The 17,153-nt window shown below is 37.0% G+C and overlaps 1 protein-coding gene across 1 annotated transcript; it reads right to left on the minus strand.

Moving 5' to 3' along the window:
* Window positions 1-1,253: 1,253 nt before the first annotated feature.
* Window positions 1,254-12,775, minus strand: si:ch211-142k18.1 (uncharacterized). Its single transcript, XM_007256655.4, has 3 exons — window positions 12,571-12,775; window positions 4,519-5,051; window positions 1,254-2,783 (listed from the first exon to the last, which is right to left on the minus strand). Exons 2-3 carry the CDS (start codon window positions 5,043-5,045, stop codon window positions 2,645-2,647), a joined length of 666 nt encoding a protein of 221 aa, XP_007256717.3. The 5' UTR covers window positions 5,046-5,051; window positions 12,571-12,775; the 3' UTR covers window positions 1,254-2,644.
* Window positions 12,776-17,153: the final 4,378 nt, after the last annotated feature.

Raw genomic sequence — 17,153 nt, forward strand, 5'->3', positions numbered from 1 at the left:
GAACGGCGAAATAACTAGCACTTAGCGCGATTTGCGGCTAATGCTAATACTGCTCCACTGCTCCTTACAACCTGAATGGCAAAATGTATATGTAAGGCGCACCGGATTATAAGACGCACTGTTGATTTTGGGGAAAATGAAAGAGTGTTAAATGCACCTTATATTGCAGAAAATTACGATATGTCTTGGTGGTTCACGTTAAGTCAACACGCTCAGTCAGAGCTTGTTAAAATGACCAATTGGCTTGGTCATGCCTAGATAACACCTTTTGGTTAGGAAAACGTTTTTTGAATGTTACAATTAATGTTTTAAGAAAGTTTAATTTGCCAAGATTGCTAAAGGTTTTTACCCAGCTGGCGACAAACATCAATAGATGTAAAGTTCAGGTTCAATATTGGTCATGACAAAAATTTTAAGTCCAAAACTGTTATGTTCCTGCAGGGTTAGAGTGGGGGTTTTTTTCAACGTCTTGAAAAGTTCTTGTAAGGTTGCTGCAACGTCACTTTTGTTAATTTTGGTTTTTAATTTTAGATGTTTTTAACTTTTCCCTTTCCATAACGTTAGTATTCTTCTAACTAGGAACGTTATGTGATAAACATTCAAATAACATTGTTGCAAACCGTTATTATGTCACACATCTTTTGTCACAACGTCCCTGGGACATTATTTCTGTAATGTTACTGGTTAACCTGGAACCTTTATAAAACTTTGCTAAACGTTCTTAAAATGCTTAGTGTTAACTAGGTTGGTTTAGAAGAAAAAAATCACAGATTTAAATATTCCTATAATAAAAAATATATATTTTCCCCAGATTCCCAAAACTTGCCACAACGCCCCAAACCCTTTCCCTAACACACAGACTTTGTTAAATTTAAAGATAGAAAGATTTACACAGCATATGTTTTTTGACATCTTCCATGAACTGCTATTTCCACATGCCACCGCCAGAGGGCAAGCCAACTGAACTAATATTTGCAAAAAAGTGCCAAAAATGATTGAATGTTTAAACCTTCCTTTTTACATGAATTAATTTGAGACTATAAAATAACATGACTTTTATAAACACATAAATATGATTTATTCTCAGTCTCAGTGCTGAATCTCATTCCTGCTGCTGTCTGATTTCTGCTGTAGTCTATAGTCATGGTGCAAATCTAAAATCTAACATGAATGTTCTAATTAAGATCATTTGTGAAATTGTGATTTGCACTTTATTTGGAAGAAAGAAGATGAACTAGTCTGCAGATGCTGAATTGATTAAATTAGGTCTTTATTTAAATGCTTTATGAGCTACATCATGCCCAAACACACCACTGAGATCAAAGCTAGGTTGCCATGCATGAAATCCAAGCACAAGTTATCCTCTGTTTATATAGACATGCAGATACCACACAATATATATCCTCAGCTGAATAACTTCTACATAACTCACTATTTACACATTGTCATTCTGATTAACAATAGGAATTAAACAGTAATCGCAAGGTAATGACGAGATTCCTTCCAGCTTTGGCCTCAAAATGAGACCTCATTTACTTTTCTATGACATCAAGGCCCTTTCCCTTTTCTTCACATTGGTGTCTCTGTGCTGAGTGAGGGGCCCAAGCTGTCTGCTCTCCATCTGCACCCTAGCACCAAGACAGCCAGACCACAACACTCAGCTGCCTGCGCGAGACTGCAGAGCAAATGTACAGAGAGTTTCTCCAGTTCCAGGAGAGTTTTCAAACAAAGATTCATCACAAATCACAAACTTGGACACAATCTGTAGCTTTTAGCATTGTGGGAAATTTGCACAGCACTTATTGCACAGCCTCGAAGAACTTTTAAGGAGAAACCCCTTAAAGCTCTTTCAAGAAAAGTTTTGTTTTTAGAAGAAAAATGTTTCCTGAAGGTTCCTTAAAGCACCTTAATGGGTTCATCCCCAGTTTCAAACTAAAGAAGCCTTAAATTCCTCAAGAACCATATACATTTAACAGTGTAGTACAAAGGATTCCTGTGTGATACTATAGAATAACTACATTTCCATAAAGCTAAAGAGAAAGTGTGTGTATGTGTGAAAAAAATCCCCCAAAACTTTACAATGTCCAAAGTAATGCTTTTTTATGCCTAGTAACGTATTAGCAGATTTAATTAGTGATGTAAACACATCGTCACTACTGCTCAGAAAGAGTTCAGAAAGTAGATTATTTTTTATTTATGTTAAAATATAGATTAAATCTCCTAACTAACTCATGATATCTTGTTGTTCCTGTTTCTTTCTCTCTCTCTCTCTCTCTCTCTCTCTTTCTCTCTGTGAGCATAAGCTTGCCATATCTCTATGAGCTGTGCTGCAGTAACGTACATTTCCTTCATTAAAGCTTCTCTGTTCTATGAAAATAAAATGGCACCATTCATGCCATTTGTCTCTAAACCAAAACCCTCTTAAAAAGGTTCTAAATGTCTTTAGAAAGTTCTACACACTCCAACATCTGAACGGCTCCTTGAAAGCATCCTCTGTAGATCAGCAGGGGTTCTTCTACAGCCTTACTCCAAAGAACTCCTCCTGGTACTTTCATTTTTAAGAATGTATAAGGTTACAACTGTCAAATAACACAGTAATGCTTTTTTTTCCTCTGAACTGGCAGTCTTCCTGTCATGTGCTTTCTTATTTGGGAGCACTCATGCTCTTTCTGAGCTGCTCCGTCAGCTCTGTGTTCAGGGTCCGTGAGGAAATCTCCAGCCGGCTGGCAATGTCTGCTGTGGCTCGCAGCATCCGTTCAAAGGCAAGAGACTCCTCTTTGATTCTTAGAGACAAACACAAAGCAGAAAGGCAGAATCAGAGAGAGGGAACATTGAAAGGGTCTGGGCAGAACGTGGCTCTGAACAGCCAGCGATTCAGGGGCCTGAAAGGGGCAAAAATCCACATTCCTTCCTACTGTCCATGCTGATGATGGAAAACCCAGAGTCCAGACTTGAGACGTTTGCAGCGGTTGGTCTGGCACTGTTGTTCTTACCACTGAAAGTATTTGTCAGTTTCTTTTCCATTCTTTTATTAACAATAAATGAAAAGAAAATATCCTTATCCCTGCATGAACTGGAATTACACTCTTGAAAATGAAGGGGCCAAAATTATTATTTGCAGTGATGATCTTTTATTTGATGGTACTTTATCCCCTTATGGTACTTTAACCTCTTAACTGGCTATCGGCCTGCCTGCAGGCTGAAATTATAACACACTTGTACTACGTCTCTAACTTTTATATAAAAAAATAGATACTAGCAGTTTGCAAAGACATTCCTGTAGTTACTAAATAACATCAAGCACTTTGATATTAGATTTTCTTTTTCAACAAATCTTCTACACCAAAAAGGATACAGTGGCGTAAAAAAGTATTTGCCCCCCTACTTTTGCTTTTTTGTCATGCTTACACTTTTCAGATAAAACTTTGTTATCAGACAAAAGCCCTATTCGGACGGGATTAGTTTTACAGGGGGACTCTGTGATATAACTCTTGCGTCTGGACTGCAATTGAAAAAACAGGAGGACCAGTGAGTTTTTCGGCTTTCTTGGTCACACGACATCATGTCTAGTAGTTCCTCAATTTCCCCTAGCTTGAATATTGTCCGATTTCATACTGATGTTGAAACTTAAATATTGTCCGATTTTTGTTGTTTTTATGTAAATCTCTGTGGAAACATGCGCCCAAAGTCTAATTACGGTCCGTGGCAGTGGACAAATTAAAATAACCAACTATTTTATTAAACACGAGGTGACGTCCAGACAGGACTAAAATTAGCAGACGACCATGAAGTTCAGCATAAAACAGGTAATTTAGCCTGTAATTTTCTCCGAGGATGTCTGAGAAAACCACATGCATGGTAGTTCCAGATGAGAATAAAATCAAAGAGGACCCCCCCCCCCCCCCATAAAAGATAAAATTACCCCAGGACCCCCAGATAAACTAATCCCATCCAGATAGGGTTAAAAATAACCTGAGTAAATACAAAAAACACTTTTTAAATCATGATTTAATGTATTAAGCTAAAAGAGCTATCCAAACAAACCTGGCCCTATGTGAAAAAAACAATAATTACTCTAAAAAAGGCATGGACAACTCATCCAGGAGGTCACAAAATCAGTTCATGAATTTGAGAACAGGCGTACTTGGGTTCTGCAGCAGGACAATGATCCAAAGCACACCAAAAAGTCCACCTTTGAGTAGCTCAAAAAACAACAAAACAAAATCAAGCTGTGGATGGTCTTAAACAGGCAGTTTATGCTCGAAAACTCTCCAATTCTTAATTCTTAAATTCTTTCTTAATTCTTAAAACTTTTAGACACTTTCTACCTTCTGCCTGACACCGAGAACTTTTCACTCAACAGTTCTTTCATGGCTGAATTATTTCATTTGACCTTTTCTGCTCTGCCTGTTCTGAGTTCTCTTATTTATTAAGGAACTAAAAATTTAAGAGTTATCAAGATTCAAGGCATCAACCACCTAGAGTGAGTGGAAGTGTTTCACTGTTACACATACTTACTTCTGAATTCCAGACAGGGCTTGTAGGAGGTCCCCCTCTAGTTGATTTTCCAGCTCATCCACTGCTTTCTTCACCACTCCCTCAGAGCTGTTGAGATCCTCCCTGATTCCAGCAACATTCTCCTGGATAATATCCTGATAGCGCATGTTCCCCAACTCTGCTCCGACGAACTGCACTAAATTCTCCACCACGGCCTGGTTCCCGTGCTGGAGAGCCTTCAGATAAGCCACCTCGTCCCTGCTCGCTCGTAATCGCCTGGACAAAGCCTGACCGGTGTGGAAGTGGACGGAGCAGCCATCTGCTTCCATCTCTGGAATGGCCTGGAAAATAGGCTTAGTCCAGTCTGCGCTCCCAGGCCTGGCCGGATCATCCCCGATTGTGTGCGGAATAGGAATGGACGCATTGGTGAACACGACCTCTGGAGCGCTGCCTGATCCCCAGTCTCCTTCCTCACCACTCTGGCAGTGGTGGACTGCAATCAGCGAGGCTATGAATAGCAATGTACCCAAAGTCCAGTACTGCCTCATGCTGGCCTAGGAGAAAGAACACGTTTACTGTGAGTGACCTTTTTAACCTGCCAGCTAAAACAGTGATTAAAAAAAAAGCCCTGGAGACGTGAGATGTGAGCCTCTTTTCAAGCTCATCAAAGCTGGCTAGCACCTTCTCCAAATAACTGCAGCACTGTTTCCAACAGATGACTTTACCCGAGACAGGAGGAATAAACACAGACCCTGTACAAAGTACCTTTAGCCTCAGCTTCAACTGAGCAACATACCAAGCAACGTCCCGACTGCAGGCTTATTAAAAGCACATGCATATAATTGTGGGTGTAAAATTAAATGTATTAAATGTGTAGTTCATATAGCCCCATATTACCTCCCACAGTTCTTCATCACATTTAATAACAGCTGCAACAATTACTGCCTTTTACCAGTCATTTTATTCACCATCATGTGTCACTCCTGCCTGTCAACAGCTGCCTGTCTAATGCATGAGTGTAGTAGAGGTCTCGCTTCAAAAACAGACAGAGCATCTTTATCTAAGTACTCTTCATTACATTCAAAAAGACAACATGAAGACAAACTAATTTCTAGACTCTAAAACTGATCACTTATAATTATATCTTTGCAATAGTTAATAGAATCATTCAATACTCTGTAACACTTTATAATAACTTTCATTAATATGCCATTAACTAATGATTATTAACTGTTATTAACTATATGTTATTACTAACATATTTGTAAATACTAATAAACACACTGTCAACATGAACTACAATTAATAAACATTTGTCCGGTTTAAAAAAAACGTATTACTAGTGTTTATAAATGTTCAAATTCTGATGAGCTAATGATTTGTTAACATTTCTACATATGAATATGCATGCTGATATCTAAGTTCCATGTGTAAACATGAATGGGCCATTTTTGACCCACGTGTGTAAATTTGATTCGATAAAAAAATAATAATAATAAAAAAAAAACTATACATTGCTATGGTAAAGATTTAAATTATGATCAGTACTAATCAAAAACAAGATATATAAAAATACTTGGAATAATCAAACATAAAATGGGAAATGAATGCAGGTTATTTTAGACGCATGTTGTGCATTAGAGGGGGTCTGCATGTGTTGGGCATCAGAAAGTTAAATGCACTGTAAAAAAAGTTGATATATTTGTAAAACTGCACTTTTTATTGTAACAGTCAAATGCCATATGTGCAGTGGTGCTAAATGAACCAAAGCATTTTTACAAGCTTTTCCGGAGTATGTAGGAGTTCTTCTGCTAGGTATGTGCGCTCAGCGCGTTTGTATATGTGAAGGTCTTGAGGTGCCAGACATGGAAAGTGTTAATGTAGTGTTTATGTAGACCTGCCTGTGGATGAATGTGGGCTTACATACAGAAAAGCCTGCAATAACAGCAATGAGGAACCGCTTACAAAATAATAAAATAATGAATGTTTATTTTTCGTCTATTTTCACCAGATTATAAGTTGCATTTTAAAAGAAACTTTAAGGAACCTCTAATTCAGCAGGTCTCGCCGCTGGGTGGTGTTGGGGGGGCTAAGTAAATAAAAGATTCTTTCTTTTAAAGTCAAATGAGGGCTGGATGTTAATCTGCACAGATTTCTCTCCTTAAAACTGTTTATTTGGATGAGTAAAGTGCTTCAGTTTATTTACAGTAAGTTTAGATTCCCGAATTTCTCCAGCACTAAGGCTGGAGCATTAGCATTAGTGTCTAATCACTAGCGGTTAGCGGCTAATGCCACTCGACAGCGCTACGCTGAGGAACCCTGAGCTCAGGTAAGACAGGGCGATATTAGCCCGGTTAGCACCTAATGCTAATACTGCTCCAGTCTCGAGTCTCTACACTGAACTAAACTGAAACTCCTGTATAACACTGTACTTCAACGGAGTGGCTTTACTGTTCCTTGTAACCTGACTGATAAAATTCATACATAAGGCGAACTGACAATTTTTTGGACAATTAAAGGATTTTAAGTGTGCCTTTAATGCGAAAAATACGGTTTACCAAAATCTTTGTTAAGCTCTACAATATAAAGTTACTGCCTGCAGTGCTGACCTGTCTGCAGTAGATAATGTGTGCCTAACTTTGAAATGGAAAATGTGATGACGACCCTGTAGAATGAACACTTGAAACACTTCAGCTCTTGGTATCATCAGTGCCAAAAACTATTTTAAGTGTTGTGAAATGCTTTATTATTTCAACTTTGTATAAAATGTGTTGCAGGCCTGAAATTCAGGAATTAATGTATTAATATTAATAAATTAAATTAAGCTAATGAGAAAAAAAAAGTAAAATATTTTGTGTTCATGCACTTTGCAATAAATAAAAGTCAAAATAAATGTAAGAAACACTTTTTTTAAATATTCATTCTAATTTTGAGAATAATTCATTCATTAATACCCCTGAGAATCCTGTCCTCAGAGCTCTGATCCGTGCTTTCGCTCTTGCTGTTGCCTCAGATCTGATTGCTGATTTCTTTATTTTTGTCTCTGATGACATTCAGCAGCTGATGAATGTAGGATGATCTTTCAAAAACTAATTATATGTCACTTTGCGTGAGATGCCACAATAGATAAAACTACATATGCCAACTGTGATTAATCTCTTGACATTTAAGTTTGATTTACAAAGCAAATGCACCGTTTGCTGATTTATAGCAAGCACCTTCAGTCATAATGCCTTAGTGGTGTAGCGTAGTAGAGTCACGCTGAGAACTAGAACCACCTCATTAAACTACTCCTTACACTCTTTTCTTCTCCTTTTACTGTACAATACATCCCCTCACTTCACACAGTCCAGTGTGCACTGAGAGTATTGTCTGCTCTAGGACAGCTCGCCACTCTTCAGCATACGGGAGCTTGTCTGAAACGTGATAGTTCAGCGCGTACTCAGCAGCTCTTTCCCACCACTGGGGCATTTTTTTGGGTGTTGTGGTAAAATCAGCTGGCTTTAAGGGGGGAAAATGCTGCCTGTACAGTTTCCTCTCTTATTGGCAGCAACATTTCTTTTTTTTTTTTTTTGGTGCATTCTGCAATAATGTTGAAACCTATTCAAAGCAATGCTTTGTTTAAAAAATATATATTTTGTTTTAGTAAGATGTGGAAAAAAGTGTTTTAAAAAAAAAACTAATGTAGCTATTACATGTAATCACTCTTGCATTCAGAAAAAAGAACAATTGACAGCAGGAAATCCAGAACTCACACTGCTATTTTCTCTACTATTTGTAATAATGAATCAGCCAACACGGCATCAAAGGCTAGAGAACCTCATGCTGTCTTTCTTGGTTTCCTTTATGTACAACATTTCAATTTTATAGTCATTACAAGAAGTAATTAAAGGAAGCTTTAACTAACAGTCAGCATTGTGACTTAATCACAACACACTTTACTGCAATTGTGGAGAACCTTCAGCTTCTTCCAGTCATTCAAAAACATAATTTCCACTGTTTTTTAAATTCTGTTATTATTACTGTGTTTTGTATTGTGGTTGACAAAAAAAGAGTTATATTTTTAAAGGATTAAATGTAATCTTTCTTTTTTTCAGTGGTTTCTAGGTTGAAACAAGCTTTTCCATTAGTTGGAACTTTACCAGCAGAGCTGAAAGCCTAAGATCACCAACATGGCAAATTCCTGTGGGAAGGACCTTTGAAACCTTCTGGAAGTCCTACATACACCAGTGACAGAGACTACAGATGGTAATCTAAGCCATATTTCAGTCATTTGTTCAATATTGGGATCAGGATCACTCTGTCATAGAGCTCAACAAGTGCACTTCAAATCAAGATTTGAATGTAATGTTCCACCATATTACTGGAATCCCCTAGTATGGCGTATATAAATAAGCATTATTATCCATATTAGGGTTTTTGAGTTTTTATTTGTGTATATGTATGTTTGTGTATTTTATATTTACCTAGGTGTTACAGTTACAGTTATCATAAAAACTCACTTAACTCACTTAACCTCTTGAGACCCTCTTCTCCTGTCTTTACCATGATACATGGCCTTATATGGAGACACTGCCCATACTTTCCAATGGCTACAGCACAATGTTACTGTATTCTTTAAACAAGATGGTGGGAATCCCAGTTAAAAGTTTCTACAGCCAGCCAAGACAGAAACATGGGCCAGGTAAAAAATCTCATTGAATGTTATGTTTAAAACTAGTTTATTAAGCTAAAATTTAGTTTTTGGACTAATTGAGTCCCTCTGATCCCAAATGCCAAGGTTCATTTTTTATGTTAAAACAAACTACTGTCCACATATGAGGACATTGTCTTCGGCAAAAATGACTTCATGTACAAAGACGAAGTTTAATTTTTTAATACTTGTTAGGTCTTACTAATCGAACATAGCTAATAGAAAATTAAAAAAATGCACACAAGCGAAAATCTGGGTCTCAGGAGGATAAGCATCTCTGTTTGAGATTAAAACAGAAATGATAAGATGTAACTTGATGTTTTTGATCATGCTTCCAGCTTCAACTTCTGCCTTCACTGAAAATTCAAAGTCCACTTTTTCATAATCCACCTATTCGACACTTTATCCACCTCAACCAATCCTGAATAATTTTTCTATTCCTCCTCACCTGAGTACTGATTACATTCATCTGTTTCCAATTTCTTCTGTTTGTAGAACTATCTGTTTAGTGTGTCTTACACTTTGCGGAGTACTGCCAATTATTCCTATTGAACTGTGTATTTGTCTTTTGTTTGTGTGTTTGTTTATTATTTTCTCGTTTAGGTAGCCTGTTTGTTGTTAGTCTCTGTGCTCTTGATAACAAAACTAGCTGGTGTGGCGTAGGCTTGCATTGCTTATAAGCTGAAATAGCCCCAGATTGTCTGTTAGCCTTATTTTTTTGTACACTTTCTCTTAAGTTGCAGGAAATTTCAGCCTTCGCATTGGATCGATTACATGCTGTTAAACAGTGTCCAATTTTAAAGCCGTGACCCTGAGCTGTATTTTTGCACGTATAAACTTTACTGTTGGCTGCTTTGCCCGTCATCTCTGTTTCTGATTAGTACAAGGAGTGACCTCACATGGGTAACGGAGGCTGAGGAAGCTGTAGTAAACACAAACCTTTGAACCTCTACCATGCGTCACTCACTCCTCCCAAAACCGGGACAGTTTGTTGCTCGTGCTTGTTGATTGATGCCTGCGCTACGGAGGACAGATGATATCGGCAGGCCAGCAGACTCCCTCGGTCTGTAATGAGCTTCTTTACTGACTGGAAAGATGAGAGCAATGATTTATTTCTCATTTAGTTGCAGCTAAATAATAGATAGTCTTGTGGAAACAAACCGAAACTTTTTCTTACTGGAAATGGAAATGTTTGGGGAGGGCATCTTAATGAGAAATCCAAATATAGAGTCATGAGAAGCACATTAAAATGTAACAGTGGCGGCTGTAATTACAGGGACTGTGTCACACTTAATCAGTAAATAGCTCCAGATTGCACTGAAAAAACAAATGATGCGTTTAATTTACTTTGATTCGTGTGTGTACATAATTTCCACATGAATACAGTCAACTGCATTTGCATCGTTTTGACAATAATAGGGCCGTAACGTGATGATGCACATTTAAAAACAGCTGCTTCAATGCAATATTTAGTTCTTTTTTTTTTATTTTTCTAGAGAAGTGTGAAAGAAGAAAAGCAGTGCAGGGTTGCCTGTCTGGATATATTTTCTCTTTGGACTTGGAAAGTGTGAAAGACATCAAGATTTGGACTTGGCTCAGCGCTCACTTGCAATTTTTCCAAACCCACATAAAACGATGTCACATGCAGACTGCTAATGTAAACGAATTGGCATTTTGGAAAGAACAATGGCCAAAACGTCTTGATTTCATTAGCCGTTATATGTCTCAGAGCTACAACACTGATTGTGCAGGACGGAGCTCATAATGTTTTACAATAGAGAGAAATAATTAAGCCATTTGGCCCATTAAATTCTTTAATTGCGGGCATGCGTGAACAGCCAATGTTTCTGACCTTCAGATTGGCCGATGCTATTTTCTATAGCAATGTCTATTTAAGGCATTGTGCCTTTTAATATCATTAATGCCAAACCAGCTCAATGCAGATAAAAGGTTTTGTCCTTTTCTCGTCTAATAAAACATTGCTGGGTCTCCATACAAAAAAAACAATAGAAAATAATGACCTTTTTTTTAATTAACAGGAAAATTGGGTTGCATATTCTTCCACAATGAAAAAAAAAAAGGCTGGAACGGTACAGTAAAGGGACTGCAGGGTACACTCTGGCTGCCACGCATGCAGTCATTTTTTTTGACAGGTATTCTGTGGCACTCTGCTACTTAATGCATGGCGAAAAATAGCACTTTTTCTTTCTTTTGCAGAGAGAAGAGAAGAGAAGAGCACACAGACATCTTTCCCAGCGGACACCATTATGATTTCACTCCCTTTTCTCCAGTGCACCTTTTAGGTGTTGCAGGCCTCTATCTGCAGGTGAAGCAATGTCTTACACCTTCCACACACCGTACAGTTGTTCCTGCAACTCAACCTCTGGCTATGTAACCTGGGTATGAAAGTTAGTCACAGCTCAGCAGCTGTGGCTAAAAACAACATTCAGGTTTTTGCTGCAGAGCCTGTCATCAGACTGCCTGTAGAAACAAGCTAGTTTTGACCAAAACATCATTAATTGACTGTTGGAACAAACTTAAAATTAAATTAAATAAGATTCCGAAAGATCTAATATAACCTAATATAAGTTTGTACCAATTGTTCTATTATTTGTTTCATTTACAGTATAAATGTAGTAAATAAAGTAACAACCTGTTGTCTCAACCTCTATAGTTACATAGTAATAACTACTTAAATTTTTTGAATGAAGTTTTAAATGAAAAATTGAATGACTCAGTTCAGCATTATCCAGTAGATGATGTCAGTACTTTAGCTGTTTATATTAACAACATTATCTCATGCTGTTGACTATTTTTTGTATATATCTATAAGTAAGAATTTGAAAGATCTGCATGCTTAAACTGCACCCAAAGTCAAGATTAATAGTAGATTAATATTAAATACATAAAAAACAATTAAAGGACACATGGAATTACATAGTAAACAACAAAAAACAGTTTTTTTTTATCCTCCACAATCTCCTGACCTAAACTTGATGAACTGAGATGGTGATCTAAGGTGATTTGTGATAAGCTGCAACTATTGTTCAGCACCTCTAGGAACTCCTTCAAGACGCTGAGAAAACTATTGCAGGTGACGCTCCCTTGTTAAGACACTGAGATTAAAATACCAAGAGTGTGCAGATCTGTCCTCAAATAAAACATAATACAAGTTTGTACTAATTGTTATATTATTTGTTCCATTTACGGTATAAATGTGGTAAATATTCATAGCTATATAGCAATATAACTACTTAAATTTACTGCAACAGTTGCATTTGTTTTCTTTTTCTGCTGCTGAAGTAAAGTTTTGCTAAAGACGTCCTCCCCGTGTAGACCCTTTGGCAAAAACAAAAACACAGTTATTTGAAAGAACTCACCTAAATCTTTCAGCCTTTAAAACAAGTTAAAACGTCCCGAGTGGCCCCGAATTTTACAGGCTCAGATCCTCAAGTTGCCATTCAGAGGCTTAGAGGTAGAGCACAAACAGTTAGTCCATCTCCAGCTCCATTGCTCGTGCTCCAACAGGAAAGCGTGTGGGGTTGGCTGGGGGAAAACTTTCTGCCTCTGTCTGCTAACTACTGGAAGGGGTGGGGAGTGTTTTTGAAAGAGAGCAGCAACTCAAAGATTTCTTTCTTTTGCGGTTGAAAGGTGGGGAGGAGGGGGGTTCAGAGAGAGAGAGAGAGAGAAAGAGGGAGAGAGACGTTGGGCAGGGGGAGAGTGGGTGTATAATCTAGTTCACATCTGTGCTGTGCTTTCTGATGAAGAATTAGAGTTAGCAGACCAAGTGAAAAAAAGCCCCTTTATGACCCTTCAGGAGTTCTCCCTCAGCCGAGAGTTTTAATAGCGAATGGAACTACTGCCAGCGAATCCCAAACGCAACAAATTGGGTCATCAAATGCTATGAAAGCAAGGAACAAATGGAAATGGTACTTCAGGAAAACAATTACAGTCAACACTGTGCATGTGTGCATGTGTGTGTGTGTGTGTGTGTGTGTGTGTGTATGGGGAGCTGTTCCTGCCTGAAGGGAATCTATAGGGAGACTTCCTCTACACTCATGACCTCTGAAAACAGCTGGCACTCAAATACTCATGGATGTATTCAGCCAACCCAACAAGCATGACAAACAACTATTAAACTGCCAGACAGGCCGTGAACTTCAACTTCTGCGCCTCGAGCTGTTCAAACTATCAGGACATAAATACATTCATTTTTTAGAGGAAAAAAAGACATGCAGTGTATATATCTGGTGTTGTATTTAAGATACTCAAAATACTGAGTCAAATCAATCAGATTAACAAGTTGCTTCAAGTGCAAAAAGAATTATTTTAAGAACCGATTTAAATAGATGTGTATTCTGAATACCAATGACCAATTACAGTTTAATCCTCTGTATAGAAACCATGCAAAGATATTCTACACATGTTTTTTCTTTATTATGTTAAAGGTCGGTCAGTACATGTAGAAATTGTAGTTGAGGTATATTAAATTATATGTTATATTCATCTGTATGAAGCATATGTAGAAGATGTTATAAATTCTAGATATTTCTGATGCACATATAAAGCATTAATTCAAATGCACATTCATAAATGACTAATTACAGATGCACAGATGGACAGGGTGTTCATAAAACCATAAAAAAATTAAATGTAATTAATTAAAGACAAATTAATAATAAATGCCACATTCCACTATTTAAAAAAGCCAGCTGACAGGAAAATAAAATAAGCTAATTAATAATTAATGCTTTTTTTACCAGGGTCTTTTGCCTTTTGATCTGATTACTTTGTTTGGAAGACATAAGTGAAAGTATCTACCAGCATCTTCAGTATCTATCAGACATAGACAGTCATCGATCGCTGAGACAAGAGCAATGACATCCTCTGATTGCTGAGATGGGAGGCATCATTAACCGGAGTTGTATCGGTTCATGTGTGTGCTTGTTTAAAATATTGATGTAATTAGAGATCACCTGATTGCCATTATCTGCATTGACTTCTTTTTTTTTATTTTAAACTCAACAGCAGATTGTGAATGAAGTCCATTTCCACATATTAACACAATATAAACCCATGTAAAACACACTATATTTGTTTAGCACTATACATTAAATATATGGTCTACATTTCCAGGCTCTGATGAAGGATCAAGTGTTGATTATGCACAATCTCATTAAATGCTGCATAAAACATAGCATATATCACATTTTCTGCTTGTTGCTTTTTTTTGAAGCACAGGACAAACAAACAAATACCTTTGAGTCTGAATTGTTTTCATGGACGTCTAACAGGAAGGCTGTATATTTTAGAAACATCGGGCTCTCCATAATAAAAAATAAAAAAACTAGACTGCTCTGGTCTTGTTTTGTAAAGATTCTTTAGAAAAGCATGCCATTCATATTTGTGGCTTTCAAAAGTGTTATTTGTCAGTGAATCACAGTTACTAAATGCCTGAGGCTTCTAATGATAATAAAAATGTACATTATTATTTATTGCATAGTGCACATAATTCTACATAGTTAGAATATTCTACATTTTCATTTTAATAAATAAACTGATGTTTAATAGATTAAAATTATGCATTGTAGAGCATGTGTACATGACGTAGCTGGATGCCTTTTCTCTTAATGCCTCTCTCTTAAATAAATTAAATAACGTAGCACAGTGCTGAGGTGGAACAGAATGAGGCAAGTAATAGCATAACTGTATAGCACAATAATGGATGGAAACCTTTCTGTAGAAGTGAATGTTTATGTGGGAAATTATTACAATAAATGTTCCTATTTTGGTCTAGAGGTGGGGTCCTAGGATATAGATCTTAAAGTGGTCTTTAAAGAAATAATTCACAGAAAAATATGATATATTTAATTTTGTTGTTTTTTTAATTTACCCCACAATCTAGTAAAACAAATGTGAGGGAACTGAAACAATAAATATTTTTTTTGTAAGATTAATGCATTTAACTGTGTTCAAAACCAGTGTATGTCTGCCTGACAACAAATTATATTTGTTTCAGGTGCTTCCTCTAATTGCAGCATCCTTATGATTACAGAATGTACCTTCCACTACTTGCTGACAACAGTCAGCCAGGCTAAGGATTCCTGCAGCTGGCAAAACATAAAACTTTAGAAATCATAAAGCAGCACGATCAATCAGGAAGCCAGAAAAGAAATGAGTAAGAGTAGAGAGAAAGAAACAGAAAAGATGCAAACAGAGGTAAGTGATAATTTACACTGGATAAATGAGGCCTACGGGTGAAAACAGTTTAATTTAGCAGCTGGTAGATTAGTAACAGAATATATGGTTAATGTTTATGTTAACTACTGTATTTTTCGCATTAGCCGCTAACCGCTATTTCCCTGTTCTGAGGTAATTAGAAGTTCCTTATAGTGTCTCTTAAAATATGCCTTATAATCCAGTGCCTTGTGTATGAAAAAAGACCAGAAAACAGACATTCATTAATAGTGAGCCTTATAATACGGTCTGCCTTATAATATAAAAAAAAACAGTATCTGCCTGGCAGTCAATGATCGAACAAACTAGAACAGTTACTGCAAGTTTTAATATTTTTCATCATTTATTTTGAGGACCTTAAATACATTTCAATGGCCCTGAACACTTTACGCATGTCCCTTTGTTATTACTCAGTGTCCAATTTCCATCATACAAACAAAACATTTCTTGGTGTCGGAAATTATTGAAGATTGTGGCAATGCTGAGTTTGGGGGAGAATGGATCATATGTGTATGAGTCTTATAAGTTTTTTAATGTCTGGAGTAAATTGTGCTGAACATGAATAAGTTCAGAGATCCGAGTCTGACATAATGCTAACATGACAAATCAAATTCCTTTAGCCACTTTTTTTCCTCTCTTTTCTTCTTTTCTCACTCTCTCTCTCCTTATTTGCTGAATTCATTCTTTTGATGTTCACATGCTCGTATTACTGGTCTAAATGACCACAAGGCTTTCGCAGGCTTTGAAGTCCTGCAGAGTGGTGTATCCTCCTATTACTTTTTACATTTCCAATCTGTCCTTCATCATTTATTTCTCTGTATTGGTTTGTGCTCTGACTGGCGCTGGAAACACTGCAGCAGAGGGTGAAAAGGACGAGTGCAGGTATCACTTCAAATCATGTCTGCTTTGGCTGTCTGTAGAGTCAAAGGAAGGTCAAACCCCTTCAAATTCGCTCCAAATTAAGCACATCCTTTAATCTTAAACTGAGGTGCACTTGTGCAATCGTAGCCTACATTTGGCATGGATGCTTTTTAGCAATGCTGGCTGTCATATTATTATTAGTGAGGCATGCCAAATTTGGGTGAAAGAATGGGTGAAAAACTAAGTACAAATTGGTGCAATTTATGGTATTTTAATTGATATAACATGATGATTTATTATGAATGCAGCACCTATTTCACCTTAATTAACACATTTCTAAGTAATGTCATGTGCACAGTATATTGATTATTACAATTTCTTGGGGCTCTATTTTAGAGATATTTAGATGAGCCACGAACCGCACACAGTGTGTCTTTGCTATTGTAACGATGGGAAAAGTACACATGTTGAGGATGCGCCTGTGACAGTGTACTGCCAAGACAGCAATGAATGGCTGAACCCTGACTGTTGTCAGGGTTCTTTTTAGTCAGTGGTGCACCTGTGTTTTTTGTTGCCAAGATAGCAATACACCAGAAATGTACCTAAACACACCTAAGTTCGAAACCACCACATACATCAGCTAAGATATATTTACAAGTGTCGTTGCTATTTAAATAACACAAATGCAGGGTGCTTGTGCTATTCTTATTCATAAATTTATACAGAGTTTATTAATTATTGGCCCAAAATAAACTAATGGAACATTACAATTGCAATCGCATAAACAGGTTTGTAACCTTTACATATTAAAGAGAGTTAAGGGATGTTATCTTAAGGTACTCTGCTTCACCATTTTTATTTTTTT

Source organism: Astyanax mexicanus, chromosome 1 (assembly GCF_023375975.1).
Source record: "Astyanax mexicanus isolate ESR-SI-001 chromosome 1, AstMex3_surface, whole genome shotgun sequence".
NCBI classification, from domain to species: Eukaryota; Metazoa; Chordata; class Actinopteri; order Characiformes; family Acestrorhamphidae; genus Astyanax; species Astyanax mexicanus.

Excerpts from the sequence above, each read along its gene's own strand:
- si:ch211-142k18.1 (XM_007256655.4), bottom strand. The coding sequence starts at position 5,045 with ATGAGGCAGTACTGGACTTTGGGTACATTGCTATTCATAGCCTCGCTG. Across the intron at positions 2,784-4,518 it reads GCCCTGTCTGGAATTCAGAA|AATCAAAGAGGAGTCTCTTG; the intron begins GTAAGTATGTGT and ends TTTGTCTCTAAG.